Genomic DNA, 21563 nt, shown 5'->3' on the forward strand with positions numbered 1-21563 from the left:
CACATATATAGCAGCAGTACTTACATAACTCATAACCTCCCAAAATTGAATAAAAATGCTTTTAGACTCTCAGAAGAAGAAAGGGACATGGGGATGCACCATGGTGTGGAAATGCCCATTGTCGCAGGATGCCAGGGAATGTGCCTCAGTATTAATTTGCCCGTGATCACTTTCTGCACATAATTATCTAAAATTTACTCTTCAGTTGATAATTTGCAAAATTATCCTCATTTTCCAAGAGATCGGCCACCATCCCACTCTTGCCCCTGAGTTCCAGGTCACAAGGCAGGGCACAGGGTGCTTCTCTGATCACCTGCTTCCTGTAGGACTGATTTCAGAGCTGTGGGCCTTCCTCAGAATAACCTATATATTCTGCTTAAATTTTATTTACCCTGAAAGCACAGTTACATTGATGGTCCTTGGTATTGTTAAACCATTTTCCCTTGTATTTCCAAAGATGGGTCTTTCCTTATTATAAAAAAGAATTAGTGCATCTTAAGCCAGAATATATGCCTAAAATTACCCAGGAATGATGTGTTCTGCCTTGAGGCTGCATGGTGGCCATGGTGGGACAGCATTGGAGGCTCCTGTGAAAGGTCCCTTTGCTATTAGTTGTGCATTTTCCTGTATTATGGGTTCTTGTGTGTCTCTTTGGCTCTTTGATTTAGACATGCATATTACCAGCAGTCAGTATCTCAGTACTTTGGATATCCCAGAGCAGTTGGTGTGTACTGGGAGTAACCATACTGTTTCTGTGTACCTTTCTCCTGTGTGGGAGCCTATTTCTCTCTACACTGTGTTTCCTTTGAGGCTTGTGCATGGTGATAAATGGGACTACATTGCATCTTGTGGTATCAGATTCCATCCTTAGTACATGACATACTTCCAATCCTCACAATCTCCCTGTGAGGGTGAGTCCCTTGCAGCACCCCCTAGTGCACTCAGGAACCTTCCAGGGAAAGGATACTTAGGTCCTTTGTGAGCACACCATGGGGAATCCAGGACAAGGGGTTCAGACTACAGCCTAATATATATGAAAGCTGATTCGAGCTCTCTAACAATTGTGGGTCCCACGTTGTATTAAACCATTCCACATTATGCTTATACTTGGTGCTAGGTACTTGGTCTGTCTTATTGAACTGCATTTTTGGAACAATTTATTCTGGTAGTTTGGACCATCCCTAAGGTTCTCAGGGGAACATGCAGACTCAGAGCCTCCGAGTAACTTGCCTGAGGCCACACAGCCTCAGAACTAATACAGAGGCTCCTTTCTCCCCATATCCCCAATTCCACTGTTGTATTTTATCAAGGTCCTCCCTGTGTGTGCTGGGTTTAGGTGTGACATGCAGACTGTGGGGATAGCATCATAGCAGAAACACGCATTCATCACACCATCTTGCATCCTAAAATACAACCTTCTCTCAAAAGCCAGTGTCCCTCAATAACATATAAAAGGGTGAGAAACATGGGATGGTCCTCAAAAACTTAACCGGTGTTTCGGTGGAACACAGGCTCTTCCCCTGACCTGCTCACGATGGGCTTCATGGGTCTGTGACCTGTGTGGAATTCTATTCCAGATCATTTGTGTGTGTGAGTTCACATGTTTGTGTGTCTGTGCCTGCCCAAACCCATGCATTCCCCCAACCTCCATGGGAGAAGGGACAGTGCTTTCTCCTCAGATTTTCAGAAAGTTTTTTTTTTTAATAATATTTAAAAGAATAGTCATTTGAGGATACTGTAGTACAAAGAGCAGAAATTGCCTTGGCAAGTCTGCTCACGGCAGAAATAATTGTGACAGTTGGAGACAGGGAATCGTGCAGATGTCCATGAAGAGAGCAGAACCCCAAATACAGAATAAGAGACCTGTCTACACACTTCCAAGGGGTGAGCTGCAGACACACTGTGAGGTGGAGACACAGAATGGAAGAATGTGTCGTGTGCTATCACTTACAAAGTTAAGAGTATACTCATCTGTATAATTATTTTTCTACATTAAAAATAAAAAGAATAAACTGTAAATTTTTAAGAAGTAAATATTTCATGTCACTTTAAAACAAAATTAAACCAAATTACCTTAAAGTAATCCTTAAATACCAAAAGCAAAATCCACTTAACAAGCCTGTTGGCGTAATCATAACCAGAGAGGAAGAATTATGTCAAGTGACTTGAAAACCTGAAAACATTTTCTGAGTTTTCATCTTGTGGGTTCCTGTGTTCCCCTTTTCTGTCTTTGTATCAGAAAGCTCTGACCAGTTGATTCTTGTAAAATGGGACAAAACAATCAGAACAGACACCATCCTTGTCCCTCTCTGTCCCTCCCTGCATGAAGTCCACAGGAGCCGGCCCTGCTTTTTCCAGATCCAGCTCTCTCTCTGGACTCATGAAGCCATCAGGGAGCAGATGCCTTGCTGACAGCTGCATTCCCCCCCATTGAGTTGAGGGTGTCAGGGGGACTCCAGGACTTTGTTTGATCACCTGGGGTGTAGCCAGGAGGTAACAAAAGAGAGACATATTTATTTATTTGCTTTTCAGGAAGAATCAAAAAATTGAATGGACAAGGTTTTAGTCCTCACTACTTACGTTTAGTTTTTCTTCCTTAAATGATATTTAATCAAACTATTTGTAACTGCCATTTCTGTGTAGCACCAATGGTCAGACGCCAGCAACTTGGTGTGTTTTCACTGAACAAAATCAATAATGGAAGTGTTATTATTTTCCTTTTGTAAAGCCCCATTTTTTTCACCCAGAACAAATCTGGTGGCCCTAATCTTGGAGACAGACAAGAGGAGGCCTCACCCCATCCTCCAGCCCAGTGCTAAGGCTGGTTCTGCTGCCCCACGCAGGCCAGCCTCAAGGGACAAGCAAGTTTGTTTTCTCCTCTCAACAGACGGCCTGAAGATCCTTGAAATCTACACCACGCCATGGGTAGAAAACGAGCACGGCTGAACAATATTAGATGTTGTGTGTCCTTTATGTGTGATGGCAATGAAGAAAACCCATGGTTTTTAGCATGAACTAACATTGATGGGCACTCCTCTTGAGAAAGGAGAGCTGATAGCATCTCCAGCTTCGTAGGGACAGATGGAGCTCCTGTGCGAGTTGTTTTATCTCCATGGGAAGCCGTCTGACCTCTGACATGCATCCTCTAACAACCTCCAGGCTTCCAGTCTCTGAGCCCAGGTGCTGGGGAGTGAAGACATAGAGTACTGGCCAGAAATGACCAGGTGTTGAGTCACATGGAACCTCCAGCTGGACTTTTCTGCCTGAGACTCCGTCTGTTCTCAAAGAACTATGAAAAGCACGTTGTTCCAGGAAAGGTTGGAGTTCACTCACTGGAGAGCTCAACCATGGGGTTGAACGTCTGTGCAACACCCCTTAATTAAATGTGTTGAATTCCAGCAGCTCAGATGTTAGAAAAGGATTCTTCTCTAGATCTTCCCTCTGTGGGGATTTATAAAACCACGTTAGGTTTGGAAAGAAAAAAGAAGTTACATTAACTTCTTTTTGTTAATGAAAAAGATGTGCTGCCTGAAGGTGGGATGTTGGTGTCCTCATGTCCTACAGAACTCCCCAGGGCTGAGTGTCACGGAAGCCCTGGACTCAGTCCGTGAGTCATGTCAACCTTTCTTTTTTCTTTCTTTCTTTTTTTTTTTTCTTTTTTTGACTTCTAGTGGTGCCGTGGAGGACAGTGTGTCAAATATGGTGATGAAGGCCCCAAGCCCACCCATGGCCACTGGTCGGACTGGTCTTCCTGGTCCCCTTGCTCCAGGACCTGCGGAGGAGGGGTGTCTCACAGAGACCGCCTGTGCACAAATCCCAAGTGAGCACATCTGCACTTCCTTCTCACGAGCACTTTCTAAGCTGTGAACCTTCCCAACAGCAACCGTATGGTAATACTGATCTGTACGTCACATAGTATTGTAGGAATCAGTGAGAAGGTATGACCCCCTGGATGGAGCTGGAGGGCATTATGCTAAGTGGAAGTCATATCATATGATTTCACTCTTATTGGAACTTAAGAAACAAACAACAAAGGGGAAAAAAATAAAAGAAGTAAGGAGACAAAGCAAGAAACAGACTCTTAACACGCCAACGGTCACCAGAGGGGAGGTGTATGGCGGACAAGCGAAACAGGTGGTGGGGAGAAAGCGTGCTCCGTCATGACGAGCCCCAGGTGATGTGTAGAAGTGTTGAACCCCTCTATTGCACATCTGAATATTACTCTGTATGTCAACTGTATTAGAATTATTTTTAAAAAAAGAATAGCTAAATAAGGAAGTCATTTTAGTCAAGTATTTCTCAAACAAGGGTGTCTCTTTGGTATAACTTAAGATGCTAAGAAGTATTTGACCACAGCACAGGGAAACAGACCTTGCAGTGATACTCAGGAAATGGATTTTTACCACATTTATGTGCAATTCCAAGAGTCTCCCTTAAATAAGCAAATCAATCATGAAAGCATAGAGAAAACAAATGAATAAGAAACTGGTAAGAACAATTTTTTATGTGAAAAAAAGCCAAATGTTTGTTTGGTTTTTCCTCCAATATATTTACTTTGGCAACCATCAGAGGCGGTCCCCAGAGCAGGGCGTGGGGCACTGTCCCAGGCCTCCTTTCGCACCTCAGTTGGTTTAAAACACGAGTCCTGTTGCAGCCTCGTGGTGGTGTCCCTCATGTGTGACGCCTAGTGCATCCCTTGCATCGAGAGGAGGCCGTCTCTGTGCTGGGTCCACATGGATTCTAGGAGTGAGCAGAGCCTCTTTGCTGTTAGCACCAGCCAGTGGGAGGTGACTGTTCCTGAGCTGATCTGCTGCCCTGGCCTGGCTGCAGGGAAGCAGACAGCAGCCAAAGCGATGGATTTGGATGTCCGTCTCAGCCCTGCCCTCTGTCTGGTGTGCCGGGCTGCTGGGCACCAGCAGTGAACAGGTGGCAAGCAGACCCACTTCCACATTGTAACTTGCCCTAGTGACGTCAGGAACAGGGATCATGCTGTTGATGGTAAAAAAAAAAGTCATGGTCCCATTGGGGGTGCAGACTTCTTCCTTCATCACTGTGAGCCATTTAACTGGATCTGCTCATCTCTCCAGTAAGCCTAGTTTCCAGCGAGGGGAGAGTGGCTATTAAACGCAGGGTTTCTTCCTGTTGCAGACCATCGCACGGAGGCAAGTTTTGTGAGGGATCCACTCGTACGCTGAGGCTTTGCAACAGTCAGCAATGTCCGCACAACAGCGTTGACTTCCGTGCGCTGCAGTGTGCAGAGTACAATGACAAGCGCTTTCGAGGATGGCGCTACACGTGGAAGCCATACACCCAAGTGGAAGGTGAATCCTAAATCCCTCCTCTACTAACGACCCCATGCTTTGTTACCTGTACTCTTTAGACGGGTGTGATCTTAAGTGCGCTGTTTGGATAGACCGTACCGCTGTGTGAGGTCACTAACCCAGGCTTTTCGCCTGCCCCACGGCCACCAGCTTCTGGTCTAAACTAGACCAGCTGTGTGGTTAGAAATTAACAAGACACCCCAGGGTGTGCACCCTACAGTGAGATCTTCAAAGAAGTGACGAAGCGTTCAAAATAGATGGTGTAGTGATCATGGATCAGTGTTTTCTCATTACACATCCCAGCAGATGATGGTGATATTTCTCTCAGCATCTCACCCACTGAGCAGTTATCATGGCCAAAGAATCAGAGCAAGTCTAACATCTTTTGGAAAATTAGGTAGTTTTAAAGCCTACTATTTTCAAAAGTCTTGATTTAAACCAAGAAGGTTATTTGCACCCTATGTCTGATTTTACTCTCCAGGTTGAGAGAAAGATGTATTATTCTTAAGATTACAGTAACTTGAACCTGGTAGCTGAATTGGCATAATTTAAGGAGAAATTCAAAGAATAGTTAGTCATCTTGCTCTTTGAAACTGGGAATACTGTCCAAGCAACACTTAAGAAATACGTGAATCTCCCCAATCTTATCCTTCTCCAGCCCAACAGACATAGTGTTTTCATGGTGAGAGCTTTACGAAGGCAGTACAGCCTCAAAGGAAAACTTTAAAGCAGTTTCACACAAAGCATTTTTGGTTGTGTTTTGAACTCTTAAACTCAGTAAAATTTGATCCAGTGAGAAATAAGTAGGCAGGAGAAAAAAAGAGAAAGAACTTTGAAATTGAGGTCAACATACGTGTATTATTCCTGACTCCAGGTCTCAGGAAATAAACACGTTAATCGTGGAGGCACATACTCAACTCCATTCCTAGGGTTATTCAATTGGTTTCATCTTATATAGTGAAGAAAATATTTGTAGATGAGTCTGAGCCCATGAAAATTCCTAAGGCAAGACTATATTTTCATCATCAACTCTTCCATTCTTTACCAAGAAGAAAGAAGGGGAAAAGTTTCTATGAAAGTTCATATTAATTATGTAAACCATAAAATCTATGAAACAGATTATCAAGAGAGAAAGTAAACCTGATCCACCATGCTTAAGTGTACAATGATACCTACATTTTCCATGTATCCATGTGTTTTGACAATCATTGTATTTATAGGAAACATTAGCCTCTGGTTATCTTCTGGAGATTTCATCTAAAAGTTATCCCTTTTATCGGTTCAAAAATATGTATTTCATCAAATGTGCTATTAAGAAATTTGGTGATCACTTGATTCTTTTATTACGCTTTTGAGAATTTTATATATTGCTACTAAATTGTAATGACCTTTTTGCATTTCTACAAGAGAGTAGTTAATTATACTAGTAAAATAGTGAACAGTTATGTTGTATTCAAGTCAACAAATATTTATTGAATGCCTACTATGTGCCAACAACTGGGTAACGCACAAGGATAGGAAAGGACAAACAGAATAAAAAATTAATAGTGAAGCCTTATACAAATTAAAAATTAAAGGAAAAAAACCCAAGCCTCATGAGACCACCACAAAAAAAAAAAAAAAAAAAGTATTTGCGATGAATGTTGTGTGGGAGTTATTTTATGGGGGATAAGAGAAAACGAAAAAGTCTATCTAAAATTTAGAGCGAAAATGATCAGAGCTTAAGTCTCTTTCTTATTTGTGTTTGTGTGTGTATTTCTTTTTAAGATCAGCACTTATGCAAACTCTACTGTATCGCAGAAGGATTTGATTTCTTCTTTTCTTTGTCAAATAAAGTCAAAGATGGGACTCCATGCTCGGAGGATAGCCGTAATGTTTGTATAGATGGGATATGTGAGGTAATAATGATCGTTCATTCATTCAACACACGTGTCCAGACAGTCTGCTCTGTGCCGGGCATCCTCTGAGGGGCTAAAGTCACCAGCATCTGAACCCCGCCCTTTCTCTCCGACCCACAGCCTGGGAGGGGGAGGGGGATGCCATAGGAAGACACACTGAGACACATGGGGTTGGTTGCAGTCAAAGTGCATGCAGAGGACGGGGAATGGGGGAGAGCGGATTCCTTCCTAGATACAGATCCGGAGAATCTGTGGGGCTCCTTGGAGAAGGGAGCTTCTGAGCTCAGTCTGGAAGGGTGAGTTGGAGGAGTCTGGGGGAGCAGTCTGGGAACAGGGTCCTGCGAGAAGGAGTGGGTTTGTAAGACCCAACTCAGGTGTCAGAGTACCCGAGGGCAGGCAGGGCCGGGGGGCCGAGGGAGGTGACAAACGGGAAGGAGTGCTCAGAGGGTTTGTATCCTTGTATCAAGAAGGAACAGGCCCCGGGAATGAGGAAGAGCAGAGTGGGGTCAGCCTGCAGCAGCACGGGCAGCAACGCAGACCGGGGCAGCGTTGAGCCCCGAGGCCACTTTGCATCCTGTAGGGGTCTCTTTTGTGGAGGGACTTGGAAGAGAAGCTGTGAAAGATTTGGTGGCAAAGTGACCATAGAGCCCTGAGCTCACCACCCCATGCCGAGTTGAGACGGGGAAGGAATTTTATTATATGCAGAAATTTAAAGCCTTACCCGGCCAAATACACTGCATGTGAAGGATGGGTTCTTCCTTGAACTGATTCAGTATGCGCACCCACCAGTCCGAGACCGTGGTCTTCATTTCAGATTTCTCTAAGTTGGAAGACCCGGTAAAGCTGGGTCCGCCACTGAGACACACGTTGTCATCCGTTTTACTGGGTGAAGATCGACTCCATTCTATCCAGATCTCTTTCAGCGTTCATGTTCAGATCTCTGTCCATTTGGTCCCATTACTAGTTGACTTGTTAAATATTTCATTATTTTCAGGTATTCTTAACGATACAGTGTCACAATCCCTTACGTGTAATTCTGAAACCCCGAAAGCTATGAAACAGAAAGTGTATTGGGCTGCACAATGTAAGCGTCCCTGAATTTGTTTGCTGGCCAAAACCTGCCCTTAACTGATGTGAGAATATTTGTCAGTTTTATTTAGTTCGCTTAGAGTGACCATGTTCGCATTTTGCTATAGGAACATCATTTATGTGTTTTATTATGGGCACTGCCCTGGGTCCTGCTGGGACTTGCATGTTATGTGCATAATATGTAAATTACCTTCCTAAAATCCAAAAACACTGAGTTCTGAAATGCATCTGGCCCTAAGGATTTCAAACAAAGAATTGCTGGCTATAGTTACTTCATCTCTGAATTTTTTACTTGTATATACTAAACTCTTCGTTGGGAAGTGTAACATTGGCAGGTACCATAGACATTATAAAGAGCCCCTTAAGTTCTAAGATAGTAATTACATAATTACATAATTTACTGCTGGGAATAATCCCACGTGGCATGTGTTACTTCTCTGCATTACACACGGCACTATAGAGGCATAGTGGCAGGGTCCAGTGGACCCTCCTGTGGACACACTGCTTGTCATTTACTAAGAGCTTTGTGTCAGTCTGAAACGCACTGTTCTCTCCACATGACAATCGGAGAGATTTCGCTGAGGGCTCCAGATACTGAGGTCATGTAGCAGTACTGAAGAGAACAGATGTCAGTGTCTCTTCCTTTGGACCCAAGAGTCGAGTTACAGTCTTGCTGTGCACATATTTGGTATCCAATAAGTATTTGTTAACTACCCTGTGTGAGTGAAATGTTCTGCTCTTATGGGGAGGTTTCTCACTGGAGGTTGGTGACTTCGCTCTTGTCTTCTCTTGCATGGATGACGTGTGACCTCGGTCCCCCAGAGAGTCGGATGTGACAACGTCCTTGGGTCCGATGCTGTGGAAGACTCCTGCGGTGTGTGCAGGGGCAATAATTCAGACTGCACGACGCACAAGGGGCTCTACGCCAACCCCCATGGCACCAACCGTGAGTACGCGGAGCTGCGGGCCGGTGTTGAGCAGAGAAGATACGAGTGGAACTTCCTGGTGGGAAACCCTTGAGGTGCAGTGGAAACAGCAGCAAAGGGTCCTGCAAAGACCTACACACTCTCCATCCCTGCTCTGCTTGTCAAGCCTTTCCTTTGGATGGGAAGTAGTTGTTAGGTTACTACTAGTGAAAATAATAATAGTTCTGCTCCAGTTAAAAAAAAAAAAAAAGGAAAGGGAAGAAGTCACTTAAAGAACTAATGGAACTGACTGCCACACCAGAGTTCCTCCTGGTTCCCAATGTGGATCCTCAGGTTTTCGTGGTGGGGAACCCCAGGTGCGTAGGGATTTCGGCTCGGTGTGTTGAGAGAGACAGCACATTCTCTCTCTCCTGTTCCCTTCCCTGTAGAATATTATCAGATGGTCACCATTCCTCCCGGAGCCCGGAGTATCCGCATCCGCGAAGTGAACGTGTCTACCTCCTACATCTCTGTGCGCAACACCCTCCGAAAATACTACCTGAACGGACACTGGACGGTCGACTGGCCCGGCCGATACAAGTTTTCAGGCACCACGTTCGACTACAGACGGTCCTCCCATGAACCGGAGAGCTTGACCTCGTCTGGGCCAACCAACGAAACCCTGGTTGTGGAGGTAGACTCCAGCCTCTCACCTTCGGGCTGGGGTGTGGGGGTCCTTCTGGCGTTGGTGGGGACTGAGGGCCACTGGTATAGTTTTAAATGCACAGAAAGAGTTTTATAATTTGAGGGCGTCTCAGAAACAGCACTGATGGATGCCCTGGGGCCGTGGACTCGTTCTCTTTCTGGGGCCTCCTCACATTTGTACTTATGTCCATCACGCAGCTCCTGCTCAGGGTTCCTTATTAGTGGATTTTTACAAAAGTCTGCCCTGGTCCTGCAAGCTCTCTGGCTGTGAGAAGCTGGCACACTCAGGGGACTCTGCCTGCACCTCTCTTTGGGGTGGGATCAGCATTGCACCAAATCCTGTGAAGTGGGAGCAAGATGAGCAGGGCCCCCGCTGTGCCCTCACGTGGGCAGGGAGGGGTCTCGCTAGAGCCTCCGACCCACCGCCCTCCTGCTCCCCACCCACGGCCACAGAGGCTCACAAACTGCAGATCGGCTCTCCCTGCACCATGACCTGCCCCATGGGACTGAGCAGGTGGAGGTGGTCGGGGGTCAGTACTGCAGAACCCCTTACATTTTTGTATTTCTATGCAAGATGGAAGCACTTGGCTCAAAAGCAGCCCCCTCAGCCCACAACTGGGTACGCAGACATGAGCCAGCCAGATGCCCCCCACCTGCTCTGGGGGCCAGGCAGCCCCTCCTGCCCTCTCATGTCTTCCTGGGAGATGCTCCCCGGGACCGTCTGGGGGCGGCCGCCCCATCTGCCCGGGTCCTGTTCCTTCAGACCCTCACTCTGCTCTTCATCCTGACTCCCTGCTCTGGTTATTCCTCCCGCCATCTCGGACTTCAGCTGGAATAACCACACAGGAGAGATAAGGCAAATGTGAAGAGGAACATGGCTTGTTGGGAGCGTCTCGGGATGGGAGAAGAGTGGCAGAGGCTCAGGATACCCGGCAGGAGAGCAGCGCAGTACCCGGCCGTGTAGCCCCTCGCCAGGGCTCGCCCCTGTCCTCCAACACCTTCAGCGACTAGGACTTGAGCTGTGTTGTCAGGGAAGGGCCAGTGTCTTTGCCCGTGGGCACACCACATGAGGACCGCTAAAGGCTCTAAGACTCAGAGATGGGATTTCTATCAACGGATTAATGGTGAGGCTCCAAAATAAGAAGGCTTCTCACTGAGATCAGTGGATCTGAGGCATTCGTGAGTGAGAATTGGAGCGTCCATACGACTGGGTTTCAAGCTAAGAAGGGAAGCGTTCAAATGGGAGATGCTAGACTATAGGTCACGGACAGGCGCAACCTGAGAGATCTTTACTGATGAATCATGTTCTCCTGGAACTGCACGGTACATGCCAGTCGGCAAAGGAACTTAGCAGCCGGTCTCACTGATACCCACTCAGGAGGCCTGGGTTGCTTGGACTCACTAGGAAGTGGGACAGTGATCTATAGGCAGCGCTTTCTGATTCGGTCAGAAGGACGGGACTTGTGGGGGGTTCCAGGAAACAGCGGGGGAGTAACCAAATACTTGAGCTGGACTGCGGAGGCGTCCGAAGGCGCGCGTGGAGGCCGGTACTACATGTGAAGTCCAGGAGTCAAATGTCCACGTTTTTCCTAATGTGCTTGGTTCCTGCTGACAGTTCACTTCCGTTTAGAAAGTTCCTACGGATTTTGGAGGATGGGCAGGGTTTCTCATTGTAACGTGCTTACGGTTGATGTTGGTGTTTATGTATTATTTACAGATTAGCTTTGATTTGTCAGTTCCACTTTAACTGCTCTACCCCCCTTTTTCTTTCCTTTTTTGTTTTTGTCTTTGTTTTCCAGCTCCTGTTCCAGGGAAGGAACCCGGGCATTGCCTGGGAGTACTCTGTGCCTCGGCTGCGGGGGGAGAAGCAGCCGGGCGGCCAGCCTCGCTACCTGTGGGCCGTCATTCGGTCCGAGTGCTCCGTGTCCTGCGGTGGGGGTAGGTCACTTCTCACACCTCCCCTGGTGGTGGGCACTGCGGGGCCCTGGTGCATCCGGGCCATGGGCATGCCGGACTCATGGGTCCACCCCGTGTCCCGGCAGGTAGCTCGGAGCTTCTGCCCGAGGTGGGCCACCTGTCCCCGAGGGAGAGCAGAGAACAGGGGCTCTGGATGTCCCTGAAAGGCCTGGCCTGCCTTCTCCCATCCATCTACCTCAGCGAGGGGCTCTGAGGAGCTCGTGCACTGAACTGGTTTCTCCTTTCCCTCCAAGTGAAGATGTGATAAAGTCTAGTTTTGTTGTTTGAGATTATTGAAATGAAAGTCACTCAAAGTATTGTGGATTGTGCTGGGGACGAGAAATAGAAGCTTACGTGAAAACACCGTGATACAGTTGGAGGTTTGGTCAAATGGTCTCACTCAAAAAATTTGTTATGAGGTCATATACTGAAATTCACCCAGAAAGCACAAGAATTTTATGCAAGTTGCACTGGAAATGACTAGAAAAGGCACGTCAAAAGGAGAATTTCACATGACAGTCAATAGCTTTGTCATTTTAATGCCATAAGAACTAGACCATAGGCATGACTGAATCGATAAAGTTAGTTCACTGCAAGAACATTCTCAGCTAGAGCCAGACACACTATAGTCTGATAAAGAGTGACAGGTAAATTTTTCAAATGTAGAAACACAATATTCAATTTTATCTGATATTTAGAAAACAAACAAATTTTCAAAAAGATGTAAGATTTCAACTTTGTGAATTCCTGGTTTAATAATTAAGCATAATATAGACAGTTATATATTTAAGTAAAAAAAAAAGTAAACAAAATGGGCACTTGCATAAAGTAAGAATCTAATGAATAAAGAAAAAGTAAAAATGGGATGGCATTGAAAGTATAGATTGCTCTGGGCAGTATAGACATGTTAACAATGCTTATTCTTCCGATCCAAGAGCATGGAATGGTCTTCCATCTTTTTGTGTCTTCCTCAATCTCTTTCATGAGTGTTCTGTAGTTCCTCGAGTACAGATCCTTTACCTCTTTGGTTAGGTTTATTCCCAGGTATCTTATGGTTATTGGTGCTATAGTAAATGGAATCAATTCTCTAATTTCTCTTTCTGTATTTTCATTGTTAGTATATAAGAAAGCCACTGATTTCTGTACATTGACTTTGTATCCTGCCACGTTGCTGAATTGCTGTATGAGTTCTAGTAGTTTGGGGGTGGAGTCTTTTGGGTTTTTCACATGAAGGATCACGTCATCTGCGAAGAGAGTCTGACTTCTTCTTTGCCAATTTGGATACCTTTTATTTCTCTTTGTTGTCTGATTGCTGTTGCTCTGACTTCTAATACTATGTTGAACAAGAGTGGTGAGAGTGGACATCCTTGTCGTGTTCCTGATCTCAACGGGAAGGCTGCAAGCTTTTTCCCATTGAGGATGATATTTGCTGTGGGTTTTTCATAGATAGATTTTATGAAGTTGAGGAATGTTCCCTCTATCCCTATACTTTGAAGCATTTTAATCAGGAACGGATGCTGTATCTTGTCAAATGCTTTATCTGCATCAATGGAGAGGACCATGTGGTTCTTCTCTCTTCTCTTATTGATTTGTTCTATCACACTGGTTGATTTGTGAATGTTGAACCACCCTTGCATCCCATGGATAAATCCTATCTGGTCATGGTGGATAATCTTTTTAATGCAATGTTGGATCCTATTAGCTAGGATCTTGTGGAGAATCTTAGCATCCATAATCATCAGGGATATAGGCCTGAAATTCTCCTTTTTGGTGGGGTCTTTGCCTGGTGTGGGGATCAGGGTAATGCAGGCTTCATAGAAGATGTCTGGAAGTTTTCCTTCTGTTTCTATTTTTGAAACAGCTTCGGGGGAATAGGTATTATTTCTTCTTTCAATGTTTGGTAGAATTCCCCAGGGAATCCGTCAGATCCTGGACTCTTGTTTTTTGGGAGGTTTTGGATCACGGCTTCAATATCATTACTAGATATTGGTCCGTTCAGGTTGTCCATTTCTTCCTGATTCAGTCTTGGAAGTTTATAGGTTTCCAGGAATGTATTTTGAGCACTGGAAAAAAAAAAAAAAAAAGAAAGAAAGAAAAGAATACAAGTAAGATTTTTTTTAAAGTAAAAATGAATTCAACTTTTTTTTAATTTTCAGCATAACAGTATTCCTTGTTTTTGTACCACACCCAGTGCTCCGTGCAATCCGAGCCCTCTCTAATACCCACCACCTGGTTCCCCCAACCTCCCATCACCGGCCGCTTCAAACCCCTCAAATATTCTTAATAGTTGCTCTAATAAAAGACATGAAAGAAATAGAGAAAAACAAATATTGACAAAAAAAGTAAGTCTGGACAATTAATACTAATGTGCTTGACCCACACGAACACTTCCCATCATTAACTAAGAATAAAATAATGAAATCATATTTAAATTCTGACATTAAGAGCTTTCTGAGGAAAACATAGGATTCTCTTCTGTGCACACAGAGAGCAGACAAATGGCTCTAATTACGAAACTAGAGGGAAGGATACAGGCTCCTCGCTGGGGATGGGGCCAGACAAGCTGCCATGGTCCCCACTCAGGACACGGAGGAACAAAATTATGTTCATAGCCATCCCTGAACAGTAGCCTGAAGGGCGGCTAGTAAGGGGCCCCTCATGGACAAAGCAGTGCTTCATGTCGTGACCACTTGAAGGTCGAGGCTTTGTCCTGCTTCGTCCTCACATGTGCTTTTTTTTGATCCACGTGTGATGGACTTCCAGCCCTCCCCAGTAGTCTGAGAGCACACGGTCGATGGTCAAGGATTAACCGTAGAGCGTCGTCTTCAGCTGGGGACGATTAGTTCCCCAGCTTACCAGTGGCTGTGTTGAGGAAACAATTGACCAGTAGGCAGTGAATTCTGGTCAACTCTCTCCGCCTGCCTCTCTGCCTCCTTGTGATCTCTGTCTGTCAAATAAATAAATAAAATCTTAAAAAAAAAAAATTTGGCGCCTGGGTGGCTCAGTGGGTTAAGGCCTCTGCCTTCGGCTCAGGTCGTGATCCCGGGATCCTGGGATCGAGCCCCGCATCTCTGCTTCAGCAGGGAGCCTGGTTCCTCCTCTCCCTCTGCTTGCCTCTCTGCCTCCTTGTGATCTCTGCCTGTCAAATAAATAATTAAAAAAAAAAAAAATCTGGCTTAGAGCTATGTTCTAAACTCTCCACTATGCACCAGGCAATGTCTGGGGATAATGCTTTTTGCTCAAGTGAAAACATTGATGTGATTCACAATTAGCATTTCTCAGACAAATCTTAGGGGTGCCGGGGTGGCTCAGTTGGTTAAGGGTCCACCTCTTGGGTTCAGCTCAGGTCACAGTCTCAGGGGTGGGAGGTTGAGCCCCGCACTGGGCTGCACGCTCGGCCAGGGGCTGCTTGAGATTCCATCCCTCCCCTCCGGTCCTCCCCCAGCTCATGTACGTGTTCTCTCTCTCTCTCTCAATTAAACAAAATCTTTAAAAATTTCTCAGACAAATCTTAAAATTGGCTGTGAACCAGCCTGTTATACTTTTCCAGTACCATTGTCTCCGCCATCACCGATAGTCTAAGGCATGAACTTTGTTCGTTCATCGATCAGGTTCCGAGAAGGGAAGGGGACCGCGAGCAGCTTGCTCCGTCCCTCACTTGCTCCGTCCACCGGCCGTTGCAGGCGCGTCTGACCCTCAGACTCTCAAAGTCGGGAGGACACGCAGAGACCCGTGCTTCACTTCCGGTCTGTGGACTGAGCAGTGAAATAGTAACCTGCTCCCTCCCGCGGGGAGTGTCTGGTGCCTCTCCAGTGTTACAGCCGGTGAACAAGGCACAACAGCCCATCTCAGCCTCGGGAGGGAAGACTTCAGTCCTGCAGTCCTGCCTTACAGGCCCGAGGCACGGTGGTGAGACCGAGAGGGAAATGATGTCCCCTGGCTCTGTCCTCAGAAACATGAGCGCTCTCCAGAGAGGAAGCAGATGGGTGCCCGGGGCTGAGAACGCGCAGGGGACCCGGGAGCGTGGCGCAGGGGACGGGGTCCGGCAGACCTTGCATTGTCTGCCGCAGCACAGCTACTCTCCTCATCGGCCAACGTCACCCTCTCTCCTCACAGCCACTGCTCGCGTAGATCTTTCCCACCTTTGCTTGCTAGAAGGCTCCGAATCCTTTTGTTACACTCTAACAAAAGGGCTGAACTTGTCCTCTTTGGTCCCTGAGACCAAATTAAAATAGGTCTTGCTGTCTCGTCCCTGCATTGGGTTACCTTTGAGCCAAGTTCATGAAAATTCCGACCGTGTCTTTATCCAAGGCCCTGCTAAGTTACCCTGACCTCTTTGTTCCCAAAAATCAGAGGAGACATGGAGGAAAGGCTCATCTTCTGGAGAGGGAGCACCTGTCTCGGGGCCTGGGCTGCGATGTCCACCCCTGCCCATCTCCACAGACATGCTCAGAGGACCAGGGTGAAACGGGGAAGCCCGACTCTTCCCAGGGATCAGGGATCCTTCAGCTTGCCCAGAGCCTCCTGAGCTGGGACATACCTCCCCGACCAGGGGCAGTCGGTTCGAGTGTCCGTCGGAGGTCAGCCCCATCGCCGAGTCACACCAGGCCCCTCTCACCATGCTCACGCTGCAGGGAGAGTGCACATGTGCCTGGGCTCCCGGTCTCTGGTACCCACACTTGGCACCGGAAGGACAGGTGCTGGGGACCCACAGCGAGACTAGTGGCTCTGCGGTCCGCCGTTTTGGACAGGTCGCCGTATCCAGGGAATCAGATTCGGGCCAGTTCCTTGTTGCAGGAGGACATCACGGGACATCCATAGATGACTATTGTCCCCACCCTCCAGGCTCTGGGACACGTCAGGACAGCAGAGGCTCATTGTGACCGTGCCAGGCAGAGCTGTCCCCTGCATGCCGCGGGGAGTCCCTGAGACTCGGAGAAGCTCCCGGGACACTACCCACTCTGGTTTCCTGGCCTTCTCCTCCCCGTCCGATTCCGGGGGTCCTCAGTGCTGGGTCATGACGCACCCGTGAATACTTAGCCCCGGCGATAGAAATGATGCTTCTCAAAAGACGGCGTGCATTCATTTGTGGAATATTTTCTAGTGCTCCGTGTAGTTTTGCTTCCATGATTGGTTTCTTTCTCTTTATAAAAGAAGGATAAGGTTGGACCACAGCTGGTTTTCATTCTACAGTTAGAATCAGTGAGAACTTGGAGACAAGTAAAACCGTCATCTTCAAGACAAAACAGTCCCCTTCCAGTACTTCAGCAAAATATGAAGATTTAAAAGTGATTTCTGAAGAACAGGCCAGGGCTGGTTCCCACAAGACGGTAACAGTTTTCTGAGCACTGGGCTCACGAAGCCCCATCTTCCACAGGCAGGCTCCGCTCTGGGTTGTCCCCAGTTAGGGGATCGCCCTCTGCAGCTTCCAGACGTCAGCCCTCAGACGTGTGCTGCTCCTCTCTGCTCCGTTACCACAGGCCACCTTAGACTCCGGCCTGTCTGATTCTGGCACTTCTGCTTCTGACAAGTCGTGGAGCGATTGCAAGCCCTGCTGAGATCTTGCTTCCCAGATGTGTGCGCAGTCTGAGAAACGAGACCTGAGTCTCAGTAACCCTCCAGCTAGGTGGTGGAGGAGACCCCGTTTCACGGGAAACTCATCTGACGCACCATTATCCATACCCTCCTGTGAAGACGGAGCCCTGGGACCCTCCATGCTGTGGGGCATGTGGCTGTCTCTGTGTTTTTATTTTCTCAGGATATTCAGCAATTCGAAAGCACTCAGAGCCAGAAATATTTCAATTCACTTTTCTATCTCTCCTTGTTGAAATGGGCTGGGGAAATCAATTTCAAACGAAGAGCTCAAGCATCCCGCCACCTACAAACGGACGTGACGGGCGGTGGGCCTCGCCACCCCAGGCTTCGTTACCTGGGAGATCCGTATCCCTGGGCCCCGCCGTGGGTGCCCGGGCCGTAAGTCTGTCTGCTGCCCATGTGGATGGCGAGGCCCTGCGGCCTGCGGGCTGTGGCGTGTGACTACCACTGTGCTTAGCCAGCACCCCCCAGCCTGCCTGTGCCTTGCTCCGTACGTGTGATCTGATTTCATCCTGGTGAAAAAGCCCGGAGATATCAGGTGAAGTTCTCCTTCTGAAAATGCAAAAATGGAGGTAAATGCCATAGTAGGACTTGAAAAGGTAATTTTATGTACACTCTCAAGCCCATCTCGGCAGAATGCCCAGGGTCTGGGCCCATCAGCTACGCGGCAATAAATCATTCCAACACTCGATCCAACACTGTGGGATCGAGCGTCACTCGGGTCGGTTTGGTTTTGAGTCTCTTCCATACCAGGTTCCTACCTGCAAATCTTCTTATTGTCCAGAGCGTTTCCCTGGGTCTGATACAAGGACTTGGGGCCCCGGGTTTGGTGCTGCCCGGGCTCTGAGTGTGTCTCCACCCTGCTCACTGGTGCTGAGCTCCAGAATGCCCCTGGGCCACAGGCCATGCTCCCCCGACCCCAGATCAGCAGCGCTCTGTTTCCTGGCCTGGATGTCTGTGGTCCCTTTTACACTCGACCTGGGTATACGTCTGTCTTTGCTATCTGCTGCGCTCTCTCTGTGTTTACCTTCTACGACAGCCTGGAACAGGATTGGATCATGGCCGGTCATGGCCTTGGCTACTTTTCATTAGCTGCTGAGCCCTCAGAGTCTAGCATCGGGCCTGGCCCTCACCAGCCACCAACGATCTATTTGTCCCAGGGCAAATGCAGGATCCCGATAACTTTTTTTTTTTTTTTAAGATTTTTATTTATTTATTTGACAGAGAGAGATCACAAGTAGGCAGAGAAGCAGACAGAGAGACAGAGAGAGAGAGAGAGAGGGAAGCAGGCTCCCTGCTGAGCAGAGAGCCCGATGCGGGACTTGATCCCAGGACCCTGAGATCATGACCTGAGCTGAAGGCAGCGGCCCAACCCACTGATCCACCCAAGTGCCCCTCCCAATGACTTTTTGATTCAAAAATACCCGAAGGCCGTGTTTGGAAAGGGTGATATGGGCTCATCCCTCTGTTACCCACAAACACGTGCCCTTCCATGGGGGCGGCTTCGGCAGGGCTCCCGTGCCCCTCCCCCACTCCTGCCCCCAGACACGAAGCAGGGAGCAGGGCCTGGAGGTCATGTCCATCATTCAGAACTCGAGTTCCCTTGCTTCAGCTCACGGGGAATAGAGTTTAAAACATTGCCTGCCAGTGTAGGAACTTCTGAAATAGAAAGCGGTGCGCATCTCTTTCTGTCTCAAACACAAATCAAACAAGAGGTTACAGTTTCTCCCTGCATATGTCATGTTGGATGGATGGAAAGACTGTGCCGGGAAGTGACGGGCTGGGCCTCGAGGAGCTTGAGGAGACCGCGTGACGTTTGTGCCCGGCCCGCCAGGCATCGCGGCAAGGCCCTGCCTCTTAAAATCTCATGACCTTAGGAGCTACTTAAGCCTTTTATGCCTTGGTGAGTCCATCTATAAAATGAGGATAATAATATAAGCTGCCCTCTAGGGTTCCTTTAAGGATGAAATGACAGACTACCTGTAAAGCTCCTAACACTCTGTCCAGCCAAATAAATGTCAGCCCCAATTCCCTTCTGTTAACGCTACAGCTTTGCCTCAGAAACCAGACAGTTTAGGCTCCGAAACTCTTGAAGCAGGAGGGATCCTGTCATGATCTTATTCTCCACGAGGCCCCCCGGCAGGGACGAGGAGCACATTCCTCGTTATCTGGGATTATGTCGTCGCCTTCAAAGGAGTGTGCTCTTGTGCACACACGTGTGTGTCGACCTGTGTGCGTGCACACGCGCACCCCTGGAGAAATGCATGCACGGGTGTGCAGGTTTGTAGCTGCTGTGGCTGGGGGCGTCAAAGCGTGGCCCCCATCTTCCCGCCACACTGTGACAGAGGCCAGCGAGCAGGACGTGGAGGCAGCTGAGGGCACTGGTGTGAACGGAGGGCAGGATGGAGGGCGTGGAGGCTTCAGTCTGGGGGACAGATGACTGGGGGTCTCTGCTGCAGAGAGGCGTTCCGGTGACCCGCGTCCTGACTTCTCCACTTCCTTGGAGGGAGCCTGCCTCCCCTCTGGTGACTCAGGCCATCCGTCCCCGCTCTGTCCCGACACCGGGATGACGTGGCGCCTCGTCTTCCCGTGGCTGTTGCCAGACAAGCCTCCTGACGTGCTGGACGCACTTGCCCCACACTGGGGGCCCCAGCTGTCTCTCTGTTTGGTACTCGGAAACCTCTTCTGTAGAGCTCTGTCTTCCCTTGTCCCCCCGGGCTGCTGTCTCGGCGTCCATCCTAACAGCCCGTCTGCCCTTCCTTACCCGAAGAGCAGACGCCCCAAGATGCTGAGTATGAAATCCTTACACTTGTGGTGAGCAGAAGTCTCTGATGAAGGACCCAAGGGAGCCCTTTGAACGGGGACCATAGACGGGGACACCTGGGGGGGCTCAGCTGGTGAAGCCTCTACCTTCTGCTCAGGTTGTGATCCCGGGGTCCTGGGATTGAGCCCAGCGTGGGGCTCCCTGCTCAGCGGCGAGCCCGCGTCTCCTCTCTCTCTGCCCCTCCCCTCACTAGGACTTTCACTATCCCTCAAATAAATAAGTAAAACCTTAAAAAAAAAAAACATAGCACTGCACATAGACATGAGGGTTGTTTATGTTGTTTAATACTTAACACCTGCCGTATTACGTGTAGATGGTGGACAGACGGATGAGCCAAATGTGGGGCCCCCAGGAGCGCAGGTCTGGGAGAGCATGCGGGAGGGAAACATTCGAAGATCTGAGAGGCACCACACAGAAATCGAGGCTCACAGTCAAGGCTGAGAGAAGCACCATGACTGTTCTTAGCCAAGCCCGTGGGCACGGATTTTCTGGTCCTCGATCAAAGCAAAGACCTGATCTCACATGATTCTCTGTAGCTCTGGCTTAGTGGTGAAAAATTTTTTTTTCAAGGTTTTATTTATTTGACAGAGTGACACAACGAAAGAGGGAACGCAGCAGAGGGAGTGGGAGAGGCAGAAGCAGGCTTCCCGCTGAGCAGGGAGCCCGATGCGGGGCTCAATCCCAGGACCCCGAGATCATGACCTGAGCCGAAGGCAGACGCTTAATGACTGGGCCACCCAAGGACCCTGAAGAATTGTTTCTTACAGCATCACCCAAACCTGTTCCCAAGTAGCCGGGCCCCATGACACGACCCTCCCCCTGGGCCTCAGGTGCGCCGTCTGGGCTCCACCCACAGAGCTGTGATGCGGAGGGAAACAGACGGGACTCAGCCTCCCCAGCTGCCCTCTGCCGAGGAGGGCAGTTCAGTGTGCGTGTGTGTGTGCATGTGCACCGGTACACAGGCGAGTGTTTTATGGGGCCTCTGCCGTGCTCTCTGGTTGGGCTCTCTGTGTCACAGCGGTGGCCGGCTGGGTCAGAGAGAAACCGGAACATCAGCTCCTTGGGCAGCCCTTGAGGCTCTCGGTGCTGAGCCTTCCAGCGAGAAGAGGCGGGAGGGAGGGGGCGGTCAGGGCAGGGGCTGGACAGGCTGCGGGCAGGTAGAAGGCCCCGTGGGCGGTCGCCTGGGCGGTCGGCCCCTCCTGCCCCACCTCTCACAGCCCAGTGTCTACGATGTCAGAAGACAGATGTGCATTTTCATGAGGACACGTTT

General features: G+C 48.5%; 1 protein-coding gene across 7 annotated transcripts in view; it reads left to right on the forward strand.

Moving 5' to 3' along the window:
- The window catches only part of ADAMTS16 (ADAM metallopeptidase with thrombospondin type 1 motif 16), a 148379-nt gene that overhangs the window by 80407 nt on the left and 46409 nt on the right, over positions 1-21563 (forward strand). For all 7 annotated transcript variants that reach the window (XM_059416848.1, XM_059416846.1, XM_059416842.1 and 4 more), the window contains 6 exons: positions 3672-3820; positions 5149-5321; positions 7089-7219; positions 9131-9254; positions 9663-9907; positions 11718-11856. In XM_059416848.1, coding sequence (XP_059272831.1) covers positions 3672-3820; positions 5149-5321; positions 7089-7219; positions 9131-9254; positions 9663-9907; positions 11718-11856 — 961 coding nt within the window. The remainder of the gene's footprint in view (positions 1-3671; positions 3821-5148; positions 5322-7088; positions 7220-9130; positions 9255-9662; positions 9908-11717; positions 11857-21563) is intronic.

The sequence above is a fragment of the Mustela nigripes genome, chromosome 12, assembly GCF_022355385.1.
Source record: "Mustela nigripes isolate SB6536 chromosome 12, MUSNIG.SB6536, whole genome shotgun sequence".
In the NCBI taxonomy this organism is placed as follows: Eukaryota; Metazoa; Chordata; class Mammalia; order Carnivora; family Mustelidae; genus Mustela; species Mustela nigripes.